General features: G+C 38.7%; 1 protein-coding gene across 1 annotated transcript in view; it reads right to left on the bottom strand.

The window, feature by feature from the left end:
• The window catches only part of LOC133579886 (multidrug and toxin extrusion protein 1-like), a 50,363-nt gene that overhangs the window by 15,518 nt on the left and 19,034 nt on the right, over positions 1-15,811 (bottom strand). Inside the window, exons 5-14 of the mRNA XM_061934150.1 lie at positions 14,151-14,193; positions 14,034-14,078; positions 13,858-13,955; positions 10,411-10,508; positions 6,587-6,768; positions 6,354-6,462; positions 2,381-2,456; positions 2,234-2,303; positions 2,028-2,160; positions 1,569-1,663 (exon numbers count right to left, since the gene is read on the bottom strand). Coding sequence (XP_061790134.1) covers positions 1,569-1,663; positions 2,028-2,160; positions 2,234-2,303; positions 2,381-2,456; positions 6,354-6,462; positions 6,587-6,768; positions 10,411-10,508; positions 13,858-13,955; positions 14,034-14,078; positions 14,151-14,193 — 949 coding nt within the window. The remainder of the gene's footprint in view (positions 1-1,568; positions 1,664-2,027; positions 2,161-2,233; positions 2,304-2,380; positions 2,457-6,353; positions 6,463-6,586; positions 6,769-10,410; positions 10,509-13,857; positions 13,956-14,033; positions 14,079-14,150; positions 14,194-15,811) is intronic.

The following is a 15,811-nucleotide window of genomic DNA, read 5'->3' as shown; positions in this document are numbered from 1 at the left end:
TTCTAACAGAAACGTGGTTGAAACCATCCGTTCCGGACGAGGCAGTTAGCATCGAGGGGCTAACTATGTTTCGGTCGGACAGAAGCAAATATCTCATTGGTAAATCCCAAGGCGGTGGTGTTTGCATATGTGTCAACAATAACTGGTGCAATAATGGGAAGATAGTATCACGTCACTGCTCTCCTGATGTTGAACTATTAACTATAAAATGCAGGCCATTTTATTTACCCAGGGAATTCAGTGCTATGATCTTCACAGCAGTGTACATTCCCCCAGTACTAACACCAAAGAAGCTTTGAATGCTTTGTACTGCTCCATCAATGAACTGCAAACAACACACCCAGAGGGAGTTTTCATCGTGGCAGGGGATTTTAATCAAGCTAACATGAAAACAGTTTCCCCTCATTTCCATCAATATGTGAATTTTGCAACCAGGGGTGGAAGCAAGCTGGACTTGGTTTGTAGTAATATTAAACAGGCGTATAAAGTTGCACCACGCCCCCACCTCGGCTCCTCAGACCATCTATCTGTGATGCTAATTCCTGCATACAAGCCCCTGCTGATCAGGAAGCAAGCTACAGTGAAGCAGGTGAGGACCTGGCCAGAGGGCGCAATGTCAGCATTACAAGACTGCTTCGAAACCACAGACTGGGACATATTCAAAGCAGCCGCCACCGAAAATCACCACACGTGTGGAGGAGTATGCAGAGTCTGTGTACGCATACATTCAGAAGTGCATGGAGGATGTCAGTGTGATCAAGAACATCCCCCCACGGGCCAACGAGAAACCCTGGATGAACAGTGAGGTACGTGCAATGCTAAAGGCTCGGAATAAGGCTTTCAAGTCAGGAGAAAATTTGTCCCGGGAGGTTTTCGGGAGACGCGCTGAATTTCGTGAGGGTTGGCAAGTATGCCTCAACTCCCCCCAAAATGGATTAACTCACTGGAATAAAAAAGACAATATAACATACATCTATAAACGTGGACGCATGTGAAAAAAGTGCAATATATTTATCTGTACAGTAACCTATTTATTTATTTATATATATATTATTTATATATGCACCTTATTGCTTTTTTATCCTGCACTACCATGAGCTTATGTAACGAAATTTCGTTCTTATCTGTGCTGTAAAGTTCAAATTTGAATGACAATAAAAAGGAAGTCTAAGTCTATATATATATATATATACACACACACACACACACACACACACAAAGTATACATACATTATATATATATATACTGTATTTTTCGGAATATAAGTCGCACCTCCCGAAAATGTATAATAAAAACATAAGTCGCACTGGAGCCCAGCCAAACTATGAAAAAAAACTGCGACTTATAGTTCGAAAATATACGACACACACACACACACACACACACACACACACACACACACACACACACACACACACACACACACACACACACACACACACACACACACACACACACACACACACACACACACACGTATATATACATCCATGTATATATACACATGTATATTATTACTGTTAGTATGACATGATGTCATTGTAGAGCAACAGTATAAAATAGTCACCTCCATTGTGGCATTCTTCCAGTTGAGTCGGTACAAAAAGATGGCGTAGAAGAGCGACTGGCTCACCACACAGATGAGGAACCCGGTCCAAAGTCCTGAAGTAAGGAAACAAAACATTCCTCGCCAATCAACATGGATTAAAACGCCACGTGCTCTTACCCATGATGCCATCACGTGATCTTACCCATGATGCCATCACGTGATCTTACCCATGATGCCATCACGTGCTCTTACCCATGATGCCATCACGTGCTCTTACCCATGATGCCATCACGTGATCTTACCCATGATGCCATCACGTGATCTTACCCATGATGCCATCACGTGATCTTACCCATGATGCCATCACGTGATCTTACCCATGATGCCATCACGTGATCTTACCCATGATGCCATCATGTGATCTTACCCATGATGCCATCACGTGATCTTACCCATGATGCCATCACGTGATCTTACCCATGATGCCCATGTTGACGGGGAACATCAGCGACACTCCGATGGGGAAGCCCACCATGTAGTAACCCACCAAACTGCACGCCGCTCCCACAATTTGCTTGCCGGCCCCCCTGACGATACCTCCCGCCACCGCCTAGGGGGCGCCATCACACACACACCACGTTAGCGACGTTTGACCACAAATACGTTCTCGTTTCTGTGCTCACCGCGAAGGCGTCGGCCACGTGGATGATGCTGTACAACCACATGACATCCGCCACCCTCGCCACGATGTCTCTGCAAGGAGCAAAGGATTGTGGGTAATTACGTCACGTTGCAGGAAAGAGTAACCGCACAACGATGGCAGCCGTTACTTGTCTGTGGTGAAAATGTAAGCGATGACATTCCGAGACACGGCGAGGAAGACCCCGACGAAGCATGAGGCGATGACTGGAGTGGACAAACAACGTCAAAGTAACACAACTTGCACATTAAAAAGGTCCAACATTGAATTTAGAATAGCTAAATGGGTTACATGCCAAAATTACCTTTTAACGTCATGCTAGGTTAGCAACGCTAGCATAGCTATTTGAGTTGCATGCTAACATTACATTTTAACATCATGCTAAGTTAGCAATGCTAGCATAGCTATTTGAGTTACATGCTAACATTACTTTTCAACATCATGCTAAGTTAGCAACACTAGCAAAGCTATGTGAGCTACAAGCTAACATTTCATTTTAACATCAAGCCAGGTTAGCACCACTAGCACAACCAGGTGAGTTACATGCCAAAATTACATTTTAACATCATTAGTGACACTAGCATAGCTGTGTGAGTTGCATGTCAACATTACATTTTAACATCAAGCTAAGTTAGCAACACTAGCATAGTGTTGCTAACATTTCATTTTAACATCAAGCCAGGTTAGCACCAGTATCACAACCAGGTGAGTTACATGCCAAAATTACATTTTGACATCATTATCATGCCAAAATTACATTTTAACATCATGCTAGGTTAGCGACGCTTGCATAGCTATTTGAGTTACATGTTAACATTACATTTTAACATCACTAGCTCACATATTCAGGGTAAGGTCATGTGAGCTACAAGCTAACATTTCATTTTAACATCAAGCCAGGTTAGCACCACTATCATGAGTTACATGCCAAAATTACATTTTAACATTAGTGACACTGGCATAGCTTTGTGAGTTACATGTTAACATTACATTTTGACATCATGCTAAGTTAACAACACTAGCAGAGCTATGTGAGCTACAAGCAATTGGTCATTTTAACAACAAGCCAGGTTAGCAATACTAGCACAGCCAGGTGAGTTACATGCCAAAATTACCTTTTAACATCATGCTAGGTTAGCGATGCTAGCATAGCTATTTGAGTTACATGTTAACATTACATTTTAACATCATGCTAAGTTAGCAACACTAGCATAGCTATACATATGTGAGCTACAAGCTAACATTTCATTTTAACATCAAGCCAGGTTAGCAACACTGGCACAACCAGGTGAGTTACATGCCAAAATGACATTTTAACATCATTAGTGACACTGATGTTAACATTACATTTTAACATCATGCTAAGTTAGCAACACTAACATAGCTATGTGAGCTACAAGCTAACATTTCATTTTAACATCAAGCCAGGTTAGCACCTCTAGCACAACCAGGTGAGTTACATGCCAAAATTACATTTTTAACATAATGCTAGGTTAGCGACATTAGCATAGCTTTGTGAGTTACATGCCAAAATTACCTTTTAACATCATGCTAAGTTAGCAACACTAGCATAGCTATAAATATGTGAGCAACAAGCTAACATTTAATTTTAACATCAAGCCAGGTTAGCAACACTAGTACATGCCAAAATTACATTTTGACGTCATGCTAAATGAACAATACAAGCATAGCCACATCACATTTTATCTGGATTAGCATATTCACTGAAGAAAAACTGAATATGGATCATTGGTAGAGCTTCATTTTAAGATGTGTAGCAAAGCTGGGTTTTTTTTGTTTTGTTTTTTTACAAAGTGGTTGGCGTATACAAGGTGGTATTTCCTAAATGACGTCATTCGAGTGCCTCTTAACTCAAAAGTGGAGCAAACATTACATTATTAAAAATTCTAATAATAGGGGACCTTTATACATTTGTGTGTGTGTGTATGTTCTGGCAATGCTTACTTAATGGGGACATCGCTCTGTCACCTTTAGGGGACCTCTGACAGTACGGGGACAAAAAAACAGGTCCCCTAAAGAGAAACCTTTTTAAATGATAGTCAGATCCATTCTGAAGATGCCTAAGTGATTTTTAAGCTTTGGCCCATAAAACATTAATAGTACTGTGATTCTGTATGGTATCCATCCTTAGTTAAAACTAATATATTTTTCCAAAAACAAAATCTGGTTTAGTGTTCCTTAGGATGATATTTTCATACAGCATGATTATAAAACATTACCTTAAAGTATGATTCACATTCAGAATGTTCTATCCTTCTATATATGGTAGTTGGAGTTGCAGACAACTTCATTACTGCTAAATAGCAGTTTTCAGTAATGTCACAGAATATGCAGGATTTCCTTTAAAGGGGAACATTATCACAATTTCAGAAGGGTTAAAACCATTAAAAATCAGTTCCCAGTGGCTTATTTTATTTTTGGAAGTTTTTTTTGAAAATTTTACCCATCACGCAATATCCCTAAAAAAAGCTTCAAAGTGCCTGATTTTAACCATCGTTATATACACCCGTTCATTTTCCTGTGACGTCACATAGTGATGCCAATACAAACAAACATGGCGGATAGAACAGCAAGGTATAGCGACATTAGCTCGGATTTCAGCGGCTTAAGCGATTCAACAGATTACGCATGTATTGAAACGGATGGTTGTAGTGTGGAGGCAGGTAGCGAAAACGAAATTGAAGAAGAAACTGAAGCTATTGAGCCATATCGGTTTGAACCGTATGCAAGCGAAACCGACGAAAACGACACGACAGCCAGCGACACGGGAGAAAGCGAGGACGAATTCGGCGATAGCCTTCTAACCAACGATTGATATGTGTTTGTTTGGCATTAAAGGAAACTAACGACTATGAACTAGGTTTACAGCATATGAAATACATTTGGCAACAACATGCACTTTGAGTGTGCAGACAGCCCATTTCAGGCGCGCTAAGAACATATATTTTTCCACGATTTCAGCATTTTAAATGTGCTGTTTGATTGAAAAAAATTAATGTTTTTAAGCTAAATTATTGGTAAACACAGTTTATGTATAATAATTTACGTAAAACCGCAAGTAATGAATAAAGTTTTCATCAATTAATATATTCTGTAGACATACCCTCATCCGCTCTCTTTTCCTGAAAGTTGATCTGTCCAGTTTTGGAGTTGATGTCAGCAGGCCAGGGAAGCTAGGGTCGATATTCTTCTCTTGATCATCTTCGGTGGCATAAAGGACGGTAGAAGCGGTGTGAGCGAGCCAAGACATCCAGGGGGTTTAGCTCGCTCGTCTGCGGGAACAAACTGCCGCCATTGCTTGCCCTGCTACCGAGGCCCTTTGTCCCTGAATAGCTCACACACTCCGGCAGATTCAATGGGGGTCTGGCGGCAGATTTCTTTGACTTTATCGTTGGAAATGCATCTGCTTTGAGTGTCGCAGGATATCCACACATTCTTGCCATCTCTGTCGTAGCATAGCTTTCGTCGGTAAAGTGTGCGGAGAAAATGGCGGATTGCTTCCCGATGAGAGCGAATAATAGAAAGGCGTTTAATTCGCCAAAATTCTCCCATTTAGAGTTCGGAAATCGGTTAAAAAAATATATGGTCTTTTTTCTGCAACATCAAGGTATATATTGACGCATACATAGGTCTGGTGATAATGTTCCCCTTTAACATTTAAGTGGTGAAACTTCCTATAAGAGGACAGCTGTAGTGCTGTATTCTGAGGATCATGACATATTTAATTTGAACTTTATTATATATATTTTTTTTTTTTTTAAATGGTCCTCAGTAGTCACGTACAAATTTGTGTGAATTATGCAAAATTATTTAAATTTGGTGCCCATGAACCATATTAACTATTTTTCCCCAGGGTCCCCAGTAAGAATGATCAGCACATTACTTCATCAATCCAGAGATTTAAAGACGTGTATGAGCTAACTGGGCAGTGGCCATTTTACCTAGTTTTTTTTATGCCTCCACAACCTGTAGAAAGGGTGGTCCCCACAAGTGATGATCAAAAACTTGGTCCCCATTCCAAATGATAACCAGAATGTGTGTGTGTGTGTGTGTGTGTGTGTGTGTGTGTGTGTGTGTCGTACGTGCACAAAAGACGGCAACCTTGCCGGACAGCTTGGCTTGCTCTGTGTTCCCGCCACCGAGACAGTTTCCGACACGGACGCTGCCGGCTACCGAGAAGCCCAACGGGAACTAGAAGAAGTCAAACAGCAAAAAGATATTACGTACAGTGTCTAAAGGGGGCGGGGCTAGAAAGCGCAGAGTTCTCATTGGTGGGTGACTTCTGTAACGGTAAGACGAGGAGAAGAAAAGTTACCATGAAGACCATGACGGCCATCTGGTACACGACGGACTCGGCCCCCAGCTCCACCTCGCTGATCAAACCCGACAGGAAGCCGGCGACCTCGTAGAGCCACCACTCCAAACACGTCATCAGCATGCTGGGGATGGCCAGACGCAGGAAGGGACCCCAGTCCTGCAGGCAGTCTGACGTCCAGCCTGAGAGGCAACAAGAACGACATGCGTTCATCACATATGACTAGGGTGGGGCATCCTTTGAATTTGGTTCCCAGTATACTATTTTCACAAGGTATTACTGTATAAGGCATACTTAAAATCTTTTTTTTTCCCCCTCAAAACTCAACAGTGCGCCTTATAACCCGGTGCGCCTAATGTACGGACTACGTTTGGTTGACCTTACCCACCTCGAAGCTTTGTTTATTTGGCACATGGCAATATGGCAATATGGAACTTAAAACAAAGAATGCCATATTTTTCGGACTAATAGGCACACTTAAAACGCCTAATAACCCGGTGCGCCTAATGTACAGAAGAATTTTGGTTATGCTTAACGACCTTGAAACTATTTTATTTGGTACATGGTGAAATAAGTGTGACCAGTAGATGGCAGTCACACAAGAGATTTCGTGTAGACTGCAATATGATGGCAATAGGACTCAAGTAAACACCAACATGGTAATTGTTCCATTGAAAATATAGAACATTACACACGGAGTTTAAAAATCTATCAAAATGTTTTAGTATGACTTTGGTAAGCTATGAAACCGCACCGCTTGACTGATTGTACTGTGCTTCAACATACGAGTATTATTATGGTGTGTGTATAAGGTAAGACATATCTGGCGTTTTGTTTCGCAATATTATGCAAAAGCAACTTTTCTTACCTTTGGTACCTGCTGATCTGTATTTGGGATCTGCATAAATCCTGAAAAATTGCGCGTGTCCGCCTTTGTAGTCCGTGACGACAATATATGCAACATTTTGACCAAAGTACCACCATTACATGTTATGTAGACCACAAGGAAGTGTTTTACATTTAGAAAAACATAATATGACTCCTTTAAATGCGCCTTTTAATGCGGTGTGCCCTATGGTCCGAAAAATACGGTACTTAAATATAAATGTTAGTTTTTTTTCTACAGGAGTACACTTTCACAAAAGTTAAATTTTATCTCAGAAAACCTCATCAAAAAAGTAATTACATGCTGTTTGTGTGTCAGAAATATGTACGTTCCCATTGGGTTTTTTTTTATTTTATTTTTACAATATTTATTTATTCATTTGATAGGGAAATCAAATGAGGTACTGAGAAACAGAAACTTATTTCACAGCGGGTAATAAAAAAAATTAAATTAAAGAAATTAATCAAACAAGTGTCACTGAATAAAAACAAAATGCTGACAATTCTGATTCAACATTTATGGTGAGTGAGGGGGTGTCAAAAAAAAATCTATTTGACTGAATCTCTATTTTTAATTGATTAAAAAAACAAAACCCTTAAAAAAAAATATATAAATATATATATATATATATATATATATATATATAAATATACACAACAAAAATTGTTTATAAATTATTTTTATTTAGTTACCTTTTTTTTTAATCTGTCCTGTTATTAAATGTTTGGGCAGAATTTTTTAAAACAAAACCAGTTTTATAATTTTATCAGAGCTGTTTATTTTATGGAGGAATAATAATTAACCGTACAACAGGCACCCAATGTTATTAAAAAAGTAATGAACAGTTTTGAATTGAGAATTGATTCTGAATCGAATCCTTAGCCCCGAGAATCGAATGGTACCCAAAGATTCACAACACTAGTGAGTGATATTGACAGTGCAACAACATTCCATTTTATTACCTGTGATTGATTGAGACTTTTATTAGTAGATTGCACAGTACAGTACATATTACGTACAATTGACCACTAAATGGTAACACCCGAATAAGTTTTTCAACTTGTTTAAGTCGAGGGTCCACGTTAATCAATTCATCCATTCACCTACAAAGTAAATAGTACACAATAACTAACAAAACGTAAACATTATAATCTACTAGTCTTAAATCTTTGGGGTTTTGCCATCAAAGTCCTCCTGTGTCCAGGGAATTATCCCTGACTTTGTAAACATTAACAAAAAGAAAAAAGGTTTGGTGACAATATCTTGCTCAAATCACTCCAGTATCATTTATTAATTGGTCGCAACATTCTTGATTCATGGATCGATCTGTCTCTCTCTTTCATGTGAGTGGTCACTGAAGAGCAGCAATTGCCTGATAAAGTGTAAGAAAATAGTGCAAAGTGTGGAAAAAAGAGAAACCTAAGAACTGCTTCCTGCAAGTTTAATGTTAGGAAGTTACAGCTGTGCACTAAAGGGTGAGCATGGCTAAGGTTTTGGCGGGAACGAGTGCCTTGCATCATTAACAGACCACAAAAAATCCAAAAAGTGCCAAACTGTCGAGGTGACTTTTCCTCATTTATTCACAATTTCTTTATTTTTACTTTCCCTTCTCAACAACAAGACAAAACAATGGTGCAACCAAACTTGACAGTTGATACGGTTACCGTGTCACGCCAACTGATCACTTCCTGCTCGGGTTGTACGGTATACCGGTACTAGTATAGTATCGCGGTACTAATGAATCAAAAACGGTACTATATTCTGAAAAGTACCGGTTCCCCATTTATTTTTACACACACACACACACACACACACACACACACACACACACACACACACACACACACACACGGTTTTACGAACAGAGGAGCATGTTTGGCAGCGCACAATCACAGAGTACTTACAAGCAGACAGTGTGTAGACAGAAAAGGGAGAACGGACGCATTTTGGCTTAAAAACTAAAGATAAAATGTGCTTTAAGACATGGCTAGCTAGTTAGCAGCTAACATCCATTGTTTTAGCTACTTCTAAATCACTAATCCTGGCCTCCATGGCGACAAATAAAGTAAGTTTATTACAAGTATTATTATCACTGGAGGACCAGGAATAGCTAAACATGCTTGTAGGAGGATACAATAGCTCATCGGCATCACAATGTAAACAAATGCCATCCATTGTAATGATACCAAGTACAGGAGCGTATCTTGTCGATACTATCATATCGATATTTTTTTATCGTCAAAATAATTTTTCTTAAATTCATATTCTATTCATAAACTCGGGAAATACGTCCCTGGACACATGAGGACTTTGAATATGACCAATGTATGATCCTATAACTACTTGGTATCGGATTGATACCTCAATTTGTGGTATCATCCAAAACTAATGTTAAGTATCCAAACAACAAAAGAATAAGTGATTATTACATTTGAACAAAAGTGGAGATAGAACAGAATAAGCAGATATTAACAGTAAATGAAAAAGTAGATTAATAATCATTTTTATAATGTTGACAAAATAATAGAATGATAAATGACAACATGTTACTGCATACATCAGCAGACTAATTAGGAGCTTTTGTTTGTTTACTTACTACTAAAAGACAAGTTGTCTAGTATGTTCACTATTTTATTTAAGGACAAACTTGCAATAAGAAACATATGTTTAATGTACCCTAAGATTTTTTGTTAAAATAAAGCCAATAATGCCATTTTTTTTGTGGTTCCCTTTATTTAGAAAAGTATCAAAATACATTTTGGTACCGCTACCAAAATATTGGTATTGGGTTGTTCATGCAACCAACCTTGCTTTCTTCCGACGAAGAACACATTTTTTAATCGTCTATCGTGATATTTATTGATATCGTTTTATTGCCCGGCCCCTAGTTGTCAACAGTCTGGAGGAGCTGAACAAAGAGAACCAAGATGTTACTTGCCGTCCCACGTGGCTTTGTGAAGACCTTTGGCCATCATGTAGACGAACAGAAACACAGCCAAGGACATCTGAGAGATGACGTTAGCTGCAGCTGAGCCACTTTGGGGGAAGACCACAGCAAGAACAAAGCACACAATCACTATTTATTCCAAAACTTTGTTCAGTGAGGGTTGCATTCTCAGAAATGGAAAGATTCATTAGTACACGCTAAAAGCGATCCAGTTAGGGATGGGTAGCGTTCGCATCCGAACTTATACTGTACCAATTTACTGGCGCCTGGGGATCGATACTGGTACGTTAATAAATAGAGATGTCCGATAATATGGGCAGTCCGATATTATCGGACATCTCTCCAAACACGTCATAGCCGATATATGCTTTTAAATGTAATATCGGAAATTATCGGTATCTGTTTCAAAAAGTAAAATTTATGACTTTTTAAAATGCTGCTGTACGCAGCGCCAATAAACCTTAAAAGGCAAGGCATACTTGGTCAACAGCCATACAGGTCACACTGAGGGTGGCCGTTTAAACAACTAACACTGTTACAAATATGCGCCACACTGTGAACCCACACCAAACAAGAATGACAAACACATTTCGGGAGAACATCCGCACCGTAACACAACAAACACAACAGAACAAATACCCAGAACCCCTTGCAGCACTAACTCTTCAAGGACGCTACAATATACACCCCCGGCTACCCAAACCCCGCCCCCCTCAGCCCCGCCCACCTCAACCTCCTCATGCTCTCTCAGGGAGAGCATGTCCCAAATTCCAAGCTGCTGTTTTGAGGCATGTTAAAAAAAAATAATGCACTTTGTGACTTCAATAATAAATATGGCAGTGCCATGTTGGCACTTTTTTCCATAACTTGAGTTGATTTATTTTGGAAAACCTTGTTACATTGTTTAACTCATCCAGCGGGGCATCACGACAAAATTAGGCATAATAATGTGTTAATTCCACGACTGTATATATCGGTATCGGTTGACATCAGAATCGGTAATTAAGAGTTGGACAATATCGGAATATCAGATATCGGCAAAAAAGCAGTTATCTCTATTAATAAATGTTAATTGATGATATTTTGTAAATGTGGGCTTTGTACTGAGGATGTCGTTGTGGCTTGTGCAGCCCTTTGAGACACTTGTGATTTAGGGCTATATAAATAAAGATTGATTGATTGATTGATTGAAATTTAAAAAACGTTAAATTTCCCTGAGGGAACTCTCCTGAAGGAATCAATAAAGTACTATCTATCTAAAATGTATTTTTTTCATGCAACATTTAACAATGAGCTGAATACGTGTGCTGTCCAGTTGTTACATCTTGTTTTCTGATTACATTCGAGTCTCATTTGCCAAGCAGTTGCTTTTCCAAGACATTAGATGGCAGTACTGCATAGACCAGTGTTTTTCAACCTTTTTTGAGGCAAGACACATTTTTTTCATTTAAAAATACGGAGGCACACCACCAGCAGAAAACGTAAAATGAAACTCCAGGGCCTTATTTTGAGTTTGTTGGTGTTTTCCTGTGTGTAGTCTTGTCTTGTGCGGTTATTTTGGTGTTTTCCTGTAGCAGCTTCATGTCTTCCTTTGTGCGCCATTCCCCGCACCTGCTTTGTGTTAGCAAGCAAGGCTATTTAAGTTGTTGGTATTCTTCTTTGTGGGGACATTGTTGATTGTCATGTCCGGATGTACTTTGTGGACGCCATCTCTGCTCCACACGCTGCAAGTTTTTGCTGTCGTCCAGCATTCCGTTTCTGTTTACTTTGTAGCCAGTTCAGTTTTACTGTCGTTTTACATATTGCCTTTTCTTTTCCCTTTTGTTCATTTTTGGCTTAAGCGTTACATACCTTTTTACCTGCACGCTGTGGTCTGCATATTGGGATCTCACGGCACCTAGTGTGCCGTGAGATATTGTCTGGTGTGCCGTGGGAAATTTTGCAACTTCACCTAATTGGTCCCAAAAAAAATTTTTTGCAAATCAATAATTATAATCTGCAAATACTGTGCCGTTCCTTAGTACAGTGGTTGAAAAACACTGGTATAGACCACCTATGGCCTATGTGTCAAAGTCAAGGCCCCTAATTATCCATGGCCCCCGGGATATTTGATATGTATTAGAACCGTCCCGCAGCCGCCTGCTGCCGTTTTTGCACGCCCCAATACAGTTGGTGCTAGGAATTTTCAAAACGGGGTTCCAGGGACCCCATCAAGTCATACACATGGGGTCCCACAGTACATTTCTGGGGTCCCACTTTTTTGTAAGCGTTTTGAAAACAAATGATAAATGTATGCATTATCCTGTTATATCTCACATTCTATGTTGCATTTTGGAAAAAGGTTGTCATAAACCTTACTTAAAAAAAATATAAAATAATTTTATGCATGTGTAAATTTAGTCAGTTGTAAACATTCACTTTCTTCTTTCCTTCATGGACCTAAACTTTACTGCTGCTGGTAGTTTTTTCTATATTTTTATTGTAATATTTTCAGAATGTGTTTGTTCTGTTGCACAGATTTTCCTCCATGTGGCCCCTGAGCTAAAATGAGTTCGACACATCTGCTAACTTGGCTGTTAGGATAATAAATGTAATTAGAATTTTAAAAAATGGGGAAAAGGAAAACATTTTAATTTGTATTTTATTAAGATTTAACATTTATTTTCCTTATTTTACTGCTGTGGGCATTTATTTCATTATATTTTATTATTATCCAACTAGGAAGTGGATTTTTTCCGTGAAGCTAAATGCATTATGTTGCGCCCTACAAAGTACTGTAAGTATTGTACTTATTACACACCAGCTGTTTGTTTTCTTAGGTTGTAGTTTTCATTACCAAATTTGGAGGTGTTGAAATCGCCATGTTAAATCGCTAATGCTAAGAATTGCATGCCTATGGGAAATTGATTGTAAATTAGCATTAAGCTAGTGCATTTTGGAAGAGTTGAAAACTGCAACATTACAAGTGTGGTTTAAGTATTGTACTTATTACACGCCAGCTGTTTGTTTTCTTAGGTTGTCGTTTTCTCTACCAAATTTGGAGGTGTTGAAATCGCCATGTTAAATCGCTAATGCTAATAGTAGCATGCCTATGGGAAATTGATTGTAAATTAGCATCAAGCTAGTGCATTTTGGAAGGGTGGAACCCATACAAGTTGGAGCATTGGTGTTGAAAACTGCAACATTACAAGTGTGCTTTAAAAGTGACCAAACACGTCACTTAATGTGGTCCGTCGCATTATTTAATGAGGCCCGTGGCGCCAAAGTGGGGCCACCTTGTCATTCGCTGTGTTCAACCACATCAATCAAAGTGGCCCTCAGATAAGTGGTGGTGATCTGGTATCTCGTAACATGTCAATTAGCACGTGGAACACCCTTGAATTATTCATTTAAAAGCAATATTAGGTCACTAGGAGGAGGTGAAGTAAACATACTCACGCCACCCCGAGGTCCATCACCTTCAGCAAGATGTAGTTGATGATTGCATTAAATATGTTCCCGATGGCGCCGGTTATCACCTGGGGCCACATGATGCCCTGGGAGAGAAAGGAGGCCACGCTTTTAACGACCGTGCGAAAAGGCGCGGCAGTCAGTTATCGCGTTGTTCCACGCACCTGATTCTGAAGATACCTCCCTTGCAGCTGGTACATGAAGGTGGCCTGTCATCAAGACACTCAATGAGATCAATATTGCACAGCAGGGTGCGCGAGAAAGGCTTTTGTGTGACTCACTGGCAGAGCCGGCATGAAGATCTTCACGTAGAGCTGGGACAGGCTGGAAGGGAGGAGGAGAGAAGAAAAATTAAAACATCCGCTCAACCTCAAAGTGACAATTCTTTATACATGCTAATGATGTCGCTTAATTCAGCCAAGTGGATTAAGGACTACAATTGTGTTACATACCTATAGCAGGCTATTATCACCTTTCAAAGCAGAAAAAAGTCCCCCCAAAAAAAGATAGAATAAAATAAATGCCTGTAGTAGTAAAAAGTTAAATAAATCAAGAAAATTAATATTTAATATTTTTGTTAATAAAATACAAATGAAACTGTTTTTTCTTTTTCCCCATTTTTAAAAATTATAATTAATTATCCTAACAGCCTCCTGTGTTGCAAGTTTACCATGAATTGATTAACGTGGACCCCGACTTAAACAAGTTGAAAAACTTATTCGGGTGTTACCATTTAGTGGTCAATTGTACGGAATATGTACTGTACTGTGCAATCTACTAATAAAAGTCTCAATCAATCAAAAAAAGTTAGCAGATGTGCTAATACAGGGGTGTCAAACTCATTTTAGCTCAGGGGCCGCATGGAGAAAAATCTGTGCACACGCGGGCCTGCCTATTGAAATCATGGTATTAAAAATAAAAAATAAAGAAAACTTCAGATTGTTTTCTTTGTCTTACTTTGGCCAAAAATAAAACACATTGTGAAAATATTACAATAAAAATATAGAAAAAAATACCGGCAGCAGTAAAGTTTAGATCCATGAAGGAAAGAAGAAAGTGAATGAATGTTTATAACTGAATACATTTACATATGCATAAAGTTTATTTTCTTTTGTATTTTTTTTTTTTTTATGAATTAAGTAACGTTTATGACAACCTTTTTCTAAAACACAATATAGAATGTGAGATATAACAGGATAAGGCATACATTTATCATTTGTTTTCAAAACAGTTACAAAAAAGTGGGACCCCAAAAATTTACTGTGGGGCCCATTTTTATGACTTGATTTTTTTTTTTAATTTCGGGAAAACCAGGAATAAACTTTGTTTTTTGTCCCGATTAAGAGGAATGTTTGGACAGTGGAACGGTTAAAGTGGGTTGAAAAATGTGGAAGGAGTAGTCGCCAGAAAAAAGGGAATTCTAAGAATTCCTGGAATTTTTTTTTAACTTGGAAAAATGATAGTTTGAATATCCAGGATAAGTGGAATATGTTGAAGGTGGAATGGTTTCAATCGGTTGAAAAATATGTAAATGGTGGAAGTTTGAAAAATGACCAATTCATTTTGAATGGGAATAATGTTCTGGAAAACTTGGAATTCTGGGATTGTTTTTAATTTGTCAAGGGAAAGCCCCCGATTGCCGAATAGGCTGAACAGTTTGAATCGGATGAAAAATGTGGGAATTGTGGAACTTTGAAAAATGTCCCATTCATTTCAATGGGAATTTCTAGGAAATTTGAGGAATTTCATGAAAAGCGGGAATTTTTTGGAAAATGTTAAATGAGTTGAAATGGTTGGTTTTGGAATTTTTCAAAAATCGGTCGAGAAATGTTTAAGTAGTAACATTTTTAAATTGAGAAATTGTATTAAAGGATTCCAGGAAAACAGGAAATGTTTCTAGTTAAAAAAAAACAACTGTTTTTTTGTCCTGAATAAAAGGAAT

Source organism: Nerophis lumbriciformis, linkage group LG03 (assembly GCF_033978685.3).
Source record: "Nerophis lumbriciformis linkage group LG03, RoL_Nlum_v2.1, whole genome shotgun sequence".
NCBI lineage: Eukaryota > Metazoa > Chordata > Actinopteri > Syngnathiformes > Syngnathidae > Nerophis > Nerophis lumbriciformis.
Note: the sequence above shows the minus strand (reverse complement) of the source record. Positions and strands in the feature narration are given on the sequence as shown.